Source organism: Sarcophilus harrisii, chromosome 4, assembly GCF_902635505.1.
Source record: "Sarcophilus harrisii chromosome 4, mSarHar1.11, whole genome shotgun sequence".
Lineage (NCBI taxonomy): Eukaryota > Metazoa > Chordata > Mammalia > Dasyuromorphia > Dasyuridae > Sarcophilus > Sarcophilus harrisii.
Window position 1 is genome coordinate 191930385 of NC_045429.1, and position 14616 is coordinate 191945000.

At 33.7% G+C, this 14616-nt stretch overlaps 1 protein-coding gene across 4 annotated transcripts in view; it reads right to left on the reverse strand.

Annotated features, from left to right (window-relative positions):
• Positions 1-14616, reverse strand: part of FIG4 (FIG4 phosphoinositide 5-phosphatase) — a 131979-nt gene that overhangs the window by 41718 nt on the left and 75645 nt on the right. For all 4 annotated transcript variants that reach the window (XM_023503161.2, XM_031964422.1, XM_003769351.4 and 1 more), the window contains 4 exons: positions 8470-8608; positions 6704-6762; positions 6078-6225; positions 464-547 (listed from right to left, as the gene is read on the reverse strand). In XM_023503161.2, coding sequence (XP_023358929.1) covers positions 464-547; positions 6078-6225; positions 6704-6762; positions 8470-8608 — 430 coding nt within the window. The remainder of the gene's footprint in view (positions 1-463; positions 548-6077; positions 6226-6703; positions 6763-8469; positions 8609-14616) is intronic.

Consider the following 14616-nt stretch of genomic DNA (forward strand, 5'->3'; position numbering starts at 1 on the left):
TTATTTACTTCAATGATCTAATGACTTATAACTATTAAGACACAAGTAAATGTGCTATAATCATAACACATAATTAAATTATCTGAGGTTTTTTTTCTGGATTAAAATTATACTAAAGGACACCTGCTCCATTTCTTTTATATTTTTTCTCCCATGAACTTCAATGATAAGTTATTCCATTGTTTTCCACTTTCTATTCAGGTATGGAGAAACAATATGGCATAGCAGAAAGAAAGTTGACTTCCAAAATGGAAAGAACTGGGTTCAAGTCCTACTTCAGACACATCTTGGCTCTGTGGGCTCAGGCAACTCACTTAATCTGGTATTAATTCTGATAATCATAAAACTGCAGCTTTGGGAAAAGTTCCAGAATTGTACTGGTAGAAAGAGCATGCTCATTGGGCTAGTCCTACACCAATGAAATCATATGTTCTTTCCCAAAACAAACAAACACAATTCTTACCCCAGCACGGATTTTCCAGTCTCATCAGGTTTACGCACGGTAAATGGACTTGGATCAATGCCAACATTCTTTGGCATAAAGTCTCTGAAGAAAGGGAACAAGCAAAAATAGGCTGTTTATTGATGTCTTTCAGGAGAATATTCTGTTGCTCTTGAATACATGCCTGCATAACATCCTCCCTCTCCCCTACAGCTGCACAAAGCATTGAACCAAAGGTTCAAAGTTTCAAGTGTTAGAGGCCACAGAATTGCTCAGAGGAATGGCACTGAGCATTTCTAGCAGCTGATTATTAAAACTATTTATGTATATGGTGCTGAATAGGATATTATATTAGACTTTAAATTCAAAATGGAGTTTGTTAACATGAACTGTTTCCAGACTTTTATTGCCAGTTTCATGTAGTTATTAAAAAAAAAAAAAAACTTATAAGAACAACAGTCACAAAATCAAACTGTTAAATGGAACTTCAGAGTTTATCTAGATCAACCTGTACCTGAACAGGGGTCTTACTGCCTTTTTTAAAAAAAAAAATTATTTTATTTCTAATTTATAGAAAGAAACCGTTATTCCTATAACACAGTACATGTAAAAAAAATTGCACATAAAACAGCAAATCTACTATGTATAACTTGCTGTTCTTTTTAAATACACAAACAAAATTATCATGTAAATCCTGTTTTAAGACCTCCAAAGACACGATTCCACTATGTGCTGAGATAGCCAATTCAGTCAGATCAATTGGTCAATTAGTTAGTTGATTGATCTGTCAATCAGTCGGTTGATCAACAAACAATTTGGAAAAGAAGGAAAGGTTTCCTTTTTTATCCACTATATCTAGTTTTCCCCTATAACAACAAATAGCTACAAAGTAGATTCTCTTTCTGTATAACAAGCAAATTGCAAGTAAATTATCATGTCCTAAAACACAGAATTATAGAATCTTAGAAGAGAGGACTTTAAAGACTAGCCTGTCTAATTAATATCTATGCTTTTCCTCTACAATATATGACAAGTAGTCATCTAATTTTTGCATACTAATTTTCACTGAAGGAAAACTCAGTACCTTTCAAGATAATGCTTTTCATTTTTGAAGGGTTCAAAATGTTTATAAGTTTGCCCTAACCTCAAAATTAAATTTCCACCTATTACTACTATTTCTCTCAGAACAATTTTATTCTCTTCTAAACACACTATAATTTATCAATATCCTTCCTAAAAATATGATTAAGGGAACAGAACTCAAGACTTAACTCTGCCTAGTTAGGGCAGAATAGAACAGGACTATGGCATCTCAAAGTCTAGACTTTCTTCCTCTTGAAGCTTGGAAATCCTAATAAATTTTAATAACTAAGAGCTCAATTTGGGACAGAGAGGATGCATGGGGTATAGAAAGAGCAATGAAGTTGGACTCCTAAGGCCTAGGTTTAAATCCCATTTCTGACATCTGCTACCTATATAATCTAAATGATCAACTTTGCCTCTGTTTCCTTACATGTGGGGGAAAAAAGGTTACATCAAATGACCTCTGTGATCCTTTCCAATTCTAGAACTATGATCTTAGGATCTTTAAGAAGGATTTGAGTAAGAAGTTTTTTTTTGTTTGTTTGTTTGTTTTTTTTAAAGACCATTTAGTAGAGCCTCTCCCTTCAAGTAACCTGTAGGCCTGGTGGAAATTTTCATATAGTTAGACAATAAGTATACTCAAAGGAGGGGTGAGCATAGACTTCAAAGATTTTGGTGAGTGAGGGATGCAACTGGAGAATCAAGAGAGAATGAAAACCTATATTCAGGGGATAACAACTGGCAGTTTCAAAGACTAGAGATCAAGAAGAATGAGAATTAAGAGGAGGCCATTAAATTTGGCAATTAAGAGATCATTGATAATTTTTAAAAGAGCAGTTTTAGTTGAATGATGTGGTCAGAAGGTAAGAGCGTTTTAAAAGTAAATGAGAGGAGAGATTTAGAAGAAAATGGAAAGACATTAGATAACAGAGTCCTGTACTATCTATTGTACTGGATGGTTGTGAAGAAAAGACCTCATTATCCTAATAGTGCTATACAACTATGTTACTTCAATAAATAGAGAATTATGTCTCAAGACTAGTTTCCAGTTTAAAACATACACACAATCACCAAACCCAGTGACACAATCCTAATATGTTCAGTTTTATAATACACATTTTTGAAAGTTGTAGCCTGACTCAGAGAAGCTAACATAATTATAAAAGGCACAATTCACAGTGTGAACTGAAAAGTCATTATTTACTTTTAATACAGAGAAGTTAGTTCACTGAAATACCGTAGGAACTTATATTGTTAAAAGAGGAAAATGTCATGATTTATGATTTACTTTGATAAACTAAAGGCAACAATTTCTCCTCATATCAAGGGTTAATGTTATTTTGTACTCAAATGAAATCTAAAGCAGGTGCAAGAAAGTAATTCCAAGGAAATAATTCCTTGGGCTAGGCATTATGAGAAATAATTCATTTGGATCCCTCCTCTATTCCAATTAGTATTAATCAATTTGATAGAATTATATCAAAGTTCTTTATATTAAGCTCCAGTACTGTGAGTTGCAGACTCTTAGTTTACTTGATTAATCATAGAAAGTTAACTAGAAAAAAACATTGCTTTTTTATGTCATGGTTACCAAGCCCAGAGTAGAGTAGGTGATTCACATACATGAAAAGTCCCCCAATGGACCATTCTCTCTTTTCTAACAGGAACAGATAACTATCTTATGACCAACTTGTGACCACTTTGTCAGATGCCCCATGCTTCACCCAACCTCTGATAGCTTGTACCGTCTCCTCCTGCTAAACAACAGAGAAGTCCATTCATCTTATAATTACCTAGTTAATGTAGATATTCTTTGCCTCATTCAATTGATGATCCTGCTGATATATTGTTTTGGTTACTTTATGCATTATATGTCAATTGATGGAATTATTCTGCAATAGGTATAGCCGTTCTGGAATGCCTCCATGGCTAGTTCTATAAAAATAGGATCCTGGAAGAAGGTGGGCATTTTATATCATAAGTAAGATCTAAGAAGTAAGATCCACTTCATTAAGGGGGAACATGGACCCTTTAATAAAGTGCCATTGGCTTAGAGCTCTGTCTCAGTCTCTCTTATTGGAGGTAGGACAAGGTTAATTTCCACAGTATTTAAAAAAGATTTAAATAAAGATTTTTGCAGGAAGATAGTGTTACATGGATATAAATAAATACTATGTTTTTGGATTTCAAATAAGGAATTTTGGAATCAGTTTTAAAATGCTTATTTAAATTTCAACATATTATTATGATTTTAATAATAGTACCTCCATTTTTAATTATAGTAGCATTAGTACTACCAAATTGTGTCACTTCCAATACCGACCACCAGTGTTTTTTCTTGGTCTATTCTATTTGCCCTTCCTAAATCTGTTTTCCTTAGTGCCATTTCTATTTCCTCATGAGGGAAGAATTGTGACTTTAAGAGTCCAAATAGGATTGCTCCACCACTAATGAAGAAAAAAAGAGTTTTTTACAGAAATTTTGTCTTTGTGGATTCCTCCTTAAGACTTTATCTTAAATGCCCTTAGGCTGGTTTAGATTAACTTTCTATTAATTTGTTTTCCCTCCATTGTTTCTCTATGATTTCTTAATACCATTCTGCTCATAATCTTCCATCAACTTCTTTATAAGATTTTTCAGAAAATTTATACTTGAAATTGGTGTTGATCTTTCCTCTACTGAAATAAAATTTTTAGGGTTAAAATCAGATAGCAGAAGAAATTATATACAATGACTGCATAGCACCAAGTGAAGCCAATAATAATAATAATAACAATAATAGGGACTTTGTTCAATAAAGGGGTTTGCCACTAAGCAAGTCCAAGATAATGGACAAGTCAAGGGAAAAAAGGACTTCTTGTATTGAGATGCTCCTATTTGCAGATGACATTCCATCAAATCTTAAAATAATGCAAAGCCTCTTAAAAATATGCATAATCACTGAAAAGTTCAGTCTAACAATCCAGATAAGAAGTACCAAATGGATGAAAATAATTTCTATTGTTTAGCTAGGATATGCAGGTGGATTGTTAAGGACTCCGCCTAATTGTGAAGGGACAGGTCAATTCTCCAAAACCCCCACAAGTATGAATCATAACACCCTGGAAGAAACTGCAAATCAGCGTTTACTGACACGGATGTTGCTTGTAGATTGGGAATGAAATATATTGAAGGCAAGAGGGAAGACAAGAGAGGTCAGAGAAAGCAATTGCCTTTCACACGAAGGGATCTATTCTGCTGATCAGAATTAGATCCTCAGTAGCCATAGCAGGTGGCTCCCCTAACACCCAACAGCCACTAGCCGATTGCTTCCCTAAAAGATTGATATCCCAAAGAACTCATTCATTACAGACAATTTGGATATAAACACTGGAAGGGTAACAAATATGGTGAAGAACTGAAGAGAAGAAGGAGAATAAGTTGAATTGGCTCTGTTAAATTGTATAAAGTTTTTAAAAAACCCAAGCTTCACCCTAAAATAAAATTACCAATATATTTCCAATAAAATTGTTAAAATATGAATCATGTAATGCCACAGTTCCAAAGAATTAAATTTCCAGTCACCTAAACAGCCACAGAGAGGAACATGAGTATTTGTAACCTAAAACACATTACTAACAATGACTTGTAGAAGGAAGGGCCCAAATTTATTTCAGATGAACAAACATATTTATATTAAAAGCTCAGTATGCCACACAGCATGCTAGGTGTACAAAGACAAAGTATATCAGTCCTTGTACTCAAAGAGCTTACATTATATTGAGAGTAAACAACATATGCACGTGTAAGTAAATATAAAAATGTAATTTTGGATTAGGATGAAAGAAGGTTAAGTTTAATAAGAATAACAGAGGATTCTGCACAGGATGATATGTCATATCTACAGTAGTTTGGAGAATTTGTGATTTTCCTATTGTGGTCACTCCTTTTATCAGAATAGTGACAACCACTTTCTGTCTTATACTTTATCATTCTTGTTCAAAAATGGTGCTATGTCCAATTGTAGATGCCACTTTTAATGGAAGCAGCATTTAAAAGGATGAGTGTAGAGAATGGCAAGCAGGAGGGTGAAAGATCTAGAAATGAAATTCAACATTTATTAAGTACATATTATGATTGAGAGAGTATCATGGAAAATTGGATGGGGAAGGTTATCCTATAGAAAAGGCAAAATAGAGATATGATAATATCTTTCAAATATTGGAAGAAATTATGTGTTTTGAGTAAGGTAAAACTATGAATTGTCATCATGAATTCTCATTCCACTTATGATAAAGCAAAATATTCTAACAATTTAAGCTTCCTAGTAATGGAAGAAATTGCTCTGTGAAGTAGTGAGCACTCCTGATCACAGAAAATATTCAAACAGAGGCTGGATATCAATCTGTGAAAAATGATGTAGAAGGAATTTCTATAGGGATATATGGTTGAATTAGGTGACTTCTCAGGTGCCTCACACCTTTAAGATTCTATAATTTTGAGATTTATGCACAGTTTAGCAAAAACCTTCAATGTATAAAGTGAAGTCATAAAACTCAAATATTTCACCCACCTTGCTGAACTTGTCATGGCCAAGCAAAAGGTGTCATCAAAACTACTTAATTCATAAGGTCGAAAGAACTCACTATGGATATCAATTTCTTCTTCATACTTGTGAAATTTCTTCACTATCAATTTCTTTCTGTTTTCCACACAGGTTACTACAATGAATATTTTTTGTTATTCTTTTATAAGTATCAAAACTTTAGAAATAAAATTACATATTTTTTTTTGCATTTTTCATATCTAAACAGCAATCTAGTAGAGAGAAGAAAAAAAAAAAAAACCAACTTAGATTTGGGGCCAAAAGATATTAGTTTTCATCCCAACTCTGCTACTGACCCTGGACAAAAATGGTTCTTCAGAAGACCAGAATTTAAGTCTTGTTTCTACACATACTGTCTGTATGACTATGACCAAATCACTTAACTCCTCAGTGCCCCCAGGAAACTCTCAAAAGAAGAGAGATGAGTCACTTCTGTGCTGTTGGAACAAATGTGCTGAGAGTACCCTAAACCAATTAAATCATGGGTGTTGACCAAAAAAAAAAAAAAAAAAAACATTAAAAACACAGAATGCTTCAAATGTACTACCATATTTCAAATACCTTTTAAAGCAAAATAAAAGTAGAGCACTTACCTTCATCATAAGGCAATGGCAAATGATTTATTACTCCCGGGGTCAACCAATCTGTATAGCTATAAAAGTAAGAAAAAGAAAATTTATGGACCAATTATAAATACTAGCTTTGCACAATTAGTGGGTGGAAGGGATTTCCTATAATCACCAAATCCATTTACCTTGCTAGTTAATTTTTAGGTCCTTTATGAGATAATATTTTGTACTTAAACCAAAAAAGCCCAAACAAAGTTGCCTCAAACCTATGATATATATGATCCCTTTGTAGTTTCATTTTGAAAGCAAGAATATTTAACCTTAGTTTTAGTTCTACCATTAAATCATTATGTGATTCAAGACACAAGGCATTTGCTCTCTCTGTACCACAGTTTCTTCATAGTACTATTGTAATTAATAAGAAATGAAAGCACTTTCCAAAGTACTACACAAATCAAAGCTATCTTTTCTCAGTTTAAGATCATATTAATTTAATTACATGCTCCCCTTACTTCTTTAATCCCTTTAATGTTTAAGTACATACTTATGCATGAGAAAATGAAATGATAATTTTAGAGGAGAAAGGTAAAGTTTTTAGTCAACTAGATAAATTTTAGTCATGTTCAAAGGCAGATTGCCTAAATTGCATCTAATTTTTAAGCATTATGAAATGCTTAAAATAGATTAAGAAATTCTATTCTGATATGTTTAATTTTTTCTTATTTTATTCCAACAAAATTGTTAATCTAAATTTTTAAACATCTGAAACATACAATTTAATTTAAGCTCATTTTGGGTTCTATTTTGTTCAGAGCGAAATAGAGACTGCTTTGAAAGCAATAAAGTATGAAGACAATGGATAACCTGCTACTTCTTGAACTGGAATTCATTATTTCATTATTTTTTAACTGTCCACAACATCACAAGTCCCCATGTTAAAATGTAACTTCCAAAACATGTGCCAAACCTACAAAGAGGTGACTACTTATTTATTTGTCTTTATTGTTTCCCTGCTATTGAAAATGGTTGACCATCATAGAAACAATCATTAAATTTCAAAATTTACACACTCATGGTAAGTCCTCAATCTCCCAATTAAAAAAAAAAAGTAATTTTGTAAAATATTTGTACTTAACAAAGCCAACAAGGACTTAATTATTATTTCTATGTGCTTCACTAAAAAACTTAAGGACTACATTAAACTATAAACTAATGACTTTCCACCAAGTCTTTTTGGACTGACTCTTTTCCTAGCCTGAATCTTGAGGTTTTAGGTACTCCATAATAAAGCATCCAATATGGAGAACTTCCTCCAGAAAAACTGAAATTTACACGCAGTTGGACTTCCAAAACCATGTTTGGGTTTCCAGTAAAATGAAATATTTTTCACTGATTCAGAGAAAGGAATGACAATCAAAGGACCTAAATTCATTTCTGGTTCTGTCATTTATCACATGGGTTCACTTCTGGGCTCTCTTATTTATAATCAATAGTGACTTTCTACCATTCAGTTTGCTTCTCTGGTCGTCACTTTTTTCATCTGTAAAATGAACTTTGGGGTTCCTTCCAACCCTAAATATAAGATCCGATGAATTTTGCATAGCCTTTCTTCATGTCAGGCCCAAATAATCTTAAGTTTCTATTTCATATCAATGTTAATTCTAAGAATTTCTTTCACAAGTAACTGTGGTCACTTCAGTTTTTTTTCAAAGAGAAAAGTATCAAGTCACTTGTTCAAAATACAACATACTTTTTCAGTTATTTCAGTTGACTAAGGGGGAGGAAAATACCTTCTTCTTGTCTGTGAAAGTCTCATGGTGTTCTTATGATGTAAGTAAAAATCTGTTGGGAGCTCCCAGAGATGAGGTTTGCCTTCAGTGGGATGGAATACTCCCAGAAAGAGATTGATAGAATCTTGTCTATCAGCATCTAAAAAGCAAAAATATGTATTTTAAGAAATCCATCAACTGATTAACACAATATGAAGATGTTTTCGTAGACAAAGTGAATACAGAGAATAATATGCAGATGCAACTTGCAGCTTAAAAAAATTAAACTTCAAAAATTGATTTTAAAAAATCTTCATAAAAACAACTAGCAAGTATTTGATTAGAATAGAAATCTTACTCAAAAAAACGCTTCCCTCCTAATTCTCTCAATCCATCTCTCATTAAATCATAGAGAAAAATCCAAATAAAATTAATGAGGGAACAAATTTAGACTGTTGAATCAGGTCAAAGAGTTTTATGATTTCTACCCATTACAAGAAAACATGAAAAAATTGATTGTGTTTTTCATGGAATTGTAAAGAAAAATTCTCCCAAAATTTCTAACTTCAGAGACTATGTACTTCATAGGTAGTGAAGGAAAGTGCTTTGAGAATCTTAAAACACTGCATCAATGTGTATTGTCAGTACAAAATGGTGAACAGAAAGCCAGCTTTGGAACTAGAAATACTTTGGTACAAGTCTTCACTGACATAAATCAACACTTTTATTCCTCAGTGCCCTCATCAACTTTCTAAGTCTGTGTATTGCATAAAAAGTAGGTGATAACCCAAATTGGTCGTGTTCTTCACTGAAAATTTCCTAAATGAATGAAAGCACAGATCTGATTTTTTTTTGAGAGGCAGTGAAATGGATAAAATATTGGATAGAGAACTTGGTTCAAAACCAGGAAGAGCAGTGGTCAAATTGCACCCAACCTTAAACAAAAGACACTCTCAGTGCTCTGGGCAGCTCTCCAAAAGAAGGTGCTGCCCAGAAAGGGAATTTGGGGGAAAAAATGGGGGGAGGGACTTTGCTCACCAAGGACTTATCTATATTAATAAAACCATAGGTCAAGTCTTGTGATTTTCACTAGAATCATTACCATTAATATCAGACAAAATAAAAACTGCCATAACAAATGAATTTTCACCTTTCCTCAAAGAAGCCTAGGGAAGAGTTCACTGGGCTGGGCAGGGAAGCTAAATGATCTCTCTCCTAAATCTGTCAGTTACTTGTCCTGCAAAACTTAAGCTTGTCAAATTTTTTTTCTGCTTCTGTCTCACAATTCTTGAAATGATAACAATCCCTTCTTTCACCATGGAGGTATTTATACCATATTCTGTTCCTCCTAAGGAGTGGAAGACAGAAATCTCTCAATTTTTTATCATATTAAGAACAGGGCAGGTACACAGACATATGCACTTTATTACAATGTGCATCCAAGGAATCTTAATATTCAGTCAAAAAGGATATTGTTTTTATTCTCCAAACTAAAAGAAAACTATACTTACTTTAAAAAACACACTTTTTAAAAAATACAAATTTGGCAAAGAGTCTTCTTTAATCGAATGAATTTGCCTACCTTAAAATTACAAACAATTTCAGTCTTACCTTCTTAGCTTAAAAAAAAAAAAAAAGGATTTTTCCAACTCCATAGTTACCAGTGATTTCTCAGTTGCCTAATCTAATGGCCTTTTCTCAATACCAGTCCTTCTTGACATTTCTGAAGTCTTTAACACTATTAATCACCTCCACTTTCTGGATGCTTTCTCTTCTCAAGATTGCACTCTCCTAGTCATCTTACTACCTGTTTCACTACTCCTCCCCACCCTCCTTTGCCTGATCTAGGACAATTGTGGGAGTCTCTTCAGGCTCCATTCTGGTCCTACTTCTCTTCCTCTATTGTATGATCTTGCTTCAAGATCTCATCAACTTTCACGGATTCAGTGTAGACAATTCCCAGATCTATATACCCAGCCCTAACTTTCTGAGCTCCAGTATCAAATTACCAACTGCCTTTTGGATATCTCAAACAGGACGTTCTATAGGCAGCACAAAATCAATATTTTGCAACTCATCTTTCTCCCCAGACTCTTCTTTCTTCCAAAACTCCCTATAACAATTATCCTCCTAGTCATCTATACTCCCAAATTCATTATGATCCTCAACTCCACTCTCATACCCATTACACATATACAATCTGTTGTCAAGTCTTATTGTTTCTATCTTCACATCATGTCTCATAAACATCCCCTCCTATTCAGTCAAATAGCCATCACCCTAGTGCATGTCCTCATCATTTCTCAACCAGACTATTGCAATATGCTTCTAACTGGTCTCCCTGATTCCAGCCTCTCTCCATTTGAATCAATCCCTTACTCAGCTGCCAAATGATTTTTCTGGCACTTCTCTAATTCACTGAGCTTCTGAATAGGAATAGGGTGTCTTATTCCCTATTCCTATAACTTGAACCTTACTATTTTTGCAGTATTCCTACACTACTCCCCTCACTCAGGCTGTAATTCAGCTACATTCACATACAACACTATCTTCTTTCTTCTTATCTTTGTACCTGGAGTGCTCTATCTCCTCACAGCCATCTCTTAGTGCTCCTTAGTTCCTTCAAAAATGTTCAAATCTCACCTGTTGCAGGCCTTTCCAGCTCCCACTCCCATAACTGGTAGTAAAATTCCTCTCAGATTACCTTCCATCACCTTTTCATATAGTTTGTATATACATGCTAGTTATTTACATGTCTTTCATATTAGATTGTAAATTCCTTAAGGGAAGGGCCTATTGTTGCCTTTCCTTGTACCCCTAGCACATAGCATACTGTAGCACGTATTAAATGCTTAATAAATGTGTTAAATTAAAAGAATAATAAAATTAATAAATTCAGATTGATTGAATAGTACTGCCTTTATCATGCCACAACATAAAGTATCCTTATTATCTAAACTATAAATGAAACTTTCCTCAAAGGTTGGAAACCCCTTGGAACAATGGGCTTCTATTCTCCATCAAAACATTTTTCCACTCAAGGGCAGTACCTCCCAAATTCTCATCAGGTTGATTGAAAGTGTTAAGGGATTGAACTGACCAGGGATTGAACAGACCAAAGTCTCTTCCAGATTTTCTTTTAAAAATGGGCAGGGATATGACCATGGTACCTATAGGGGGAAAGGGAGAGAGCATCCTAGCACCCAAGTCAAGACACTAACCAAGATAAACCCTTGCATTAGTTACAGGGAGAGATCTAAGACATTTCTCCAAATCTTTCTCTCACTGCCCTCACACTTAAATGAATTGCTCAATACAACCACTAATTGCATTATCATGTTTCAGCTCTCTATGTACCCAGACTGGCTCTACAATCCCCAAATTTTGCCACACAGAGCAGTAATCTTCCTAGTTCCTGATGTCCTATCTAGGGAGATGTTGAAGCCCTAATCAGTGGTTAAACTTTCAGTGGGAGCATTTATACCTGGAAAACTAGAGAAGTTTACAAACCAAGGCTTCCTTTATTATTTCATTCATTATTTGGATTTAAGAAAGTGATGGGAAAAATGTTAATAATGCAAAGAAAACTTCAAAGTATGTCTCCCCCTCCCCCTCTCCCAAGAGCTGATTATTAAACTTTATGAATATGTCTTTGATAGCTCCTCTCCAGTCCAGCCCCAACAATTGTCCCCAAATACTGGCATTGGAACAGCTAGAGTGGGAAGAGCAGCATCTCTGTTTCTCTTCCCCTCCCAGCTCTCCCACCTTTCTTCCTCATTTTACAAAGGAAAAATCTGAGGCCCAAAGAAGAGAGTCCAAGGTCACAAGATTAATGATAGAACCCAGATTTATAATCAAGCGCTCCTTTCTTGTCTTTTACTCTTTTCTTTCAACTATTTCTCTTGATTCTTTTAATCGGAGGGTAAAGGAGAAATCAACAAAAGAGCATAAATAAGAAAAGACAGTTTAGGAAAACAAGAACAAAAACTGATGAATGTTGAAAGGAACAAAAAAAAAAGGTTAACTAAAAATAAAAACAAAATAAAAAAATAAGACCTGACATCTCTATTAGCTCCCATGAAGAAAAGGAAAATAATTACTCTAAAAGATAAGTGAGAAAGAATTCTACTTATAAAAGTTAACATCTCCTCCTTTCTTCACTGTTAACTTGGGACCTTGAAACTTTGCACAGCTGATAGAAAAATACCAAATAGATTTTTTTCAATGATATCACATGTACGTGTACAGCAACACATTGTTTAAGCACTGGTTTGAACACATCAGGAAATTAGGCAGTATTTTTATTGAATTAGGCTTTAGTCTCATGTGCTCAGGCTCAGCTACCAAGTAGACTCCTGTAAAAAACTAGTAAATCATGACATTTGGCCCAGGGAAAATGGTCAGACCCCAAGATTCAGGGTCTCAGAAAGCTCCATAATTAGTTTACTTTCACTCTTCATTAAAATTAAGTTGAATATATACAGGCCTATTTGGCAATAAACAGATTACTTCAGACTCCAGATACTTAAACACACACACACCCCCACACAGACATGCATATTATAACATAAAAACCAAATTTGAAGCTTAGCATTCTACTTACATAAAAGAAAAAAGATCAAGACAAAACACTTTCTTTTCTAACATTTAAGAAAGTATTGTAATTGTAAGGAAAGTAGAAAAATGGGGGGGGGGGAAGATTTGTAACAAGTTATCTCTGGTAAAGGTCTCATTGCTCAAATAGAAAACTGAGCCAAATTTATAAGAAATCATTTCCCAATTGATAAACAGTTAAAGGATGTGAACAAGCAGTTTTCAGACAAGGAAATCAAAGCTATCTATAATCATATGAAAAAATGCTCTGAATCACTACTGATCAGAGAAATGCAAATTAAAATAACTCTGAGGTATCACCTCACACCTATCAAAATAACTAATATAACAAAAAAGGAAAATGTTGAGTGTTGGAGGGTTTGGAAGAAATGTGGGAAAACTGGGAAAATAATGTGCTTTTGGTGCATTCTAGAGAGCAATTTGGAACTATGTCCAAAGGATAATCAAATGGTAAATATTTTTTGATCCAATAATACCACTGCTAAGTATGTATCCTGAAGACATCCAAAAAATGGGAAAGCCATCTCTTTATATAAAAATATTTATAGCAGCTTTTTTTGTAGTGGCTAAGAATTAGAAATCAAAGAGATACCCATCAATTGGATTATAGACAAACAAGTTGTAGTATATGATTGTAATGGAATATTATTGTGCTATAAGAAATGACAAACAGGATGATTTCAAAAAAACATACAAAAACTTACATGAACTGATGCATAATGAAGTAGACAGAATCAAGAGAATGTTACACATAGTGCAGTAATACTTGATGAAGAACTCTGAATGACTTAACTGTTCTCAGCAATACAATGATCCAAGACAATCCCAAAGGACTAATGATGAAGCACACTATACGCCTCCAGAGAAAGAACTGATATTGATTTAATATAGACCAAAGTCATTTTTTCACTTTCTTTTATTTGTTTTCTTATACAAAGTGACTAATAAGGAAATGTTATATAAAATGATACATGTATAATCTCATTGCTTAACATCTCAGAGAGGGAGAAAGAATGTAATGAAGGAGGGAATTTTGAACTCAAAACTTTAAATAAAATAATTTTTAAAAATTTTAAAAGAAGTGCTGTGAAATATGAAATCTTATGCCAGTTAAGGAGTGTGTATGTTTCTCTTTCCAAGTAAAATATACCTAACCAGTTAACTACACGAGTAAGTAGATTGCCAATTAAAACTATTTCAACTAACTATATTTTCTCATCTTCAAGGTTTGACCAAGTGTATATTCTAGGTAAAATATTTTAGTTTCAATTTTCCTTGTGAAACATTGGTTTTTAATAAGATTAATAAGAGCTATTTAATGGCCACCTAGCTTTTATTAACACATCACTTTGTTAAGTGACCTTCCCAGTTTCTTAGGAGTTGGTAAAATGGACCCAATCAATAGTGTACTTAATACTGATAATGTATGCACAGCATTAAAATTATATAAGGAAAAAGAGAATGTTCTTGTAGGCATTTTCCATTTCTGGTTATATGTTATATAGACACAGGATTTAAAGAAAAAGCAAATCATCCATCACCATAAGAAATGTG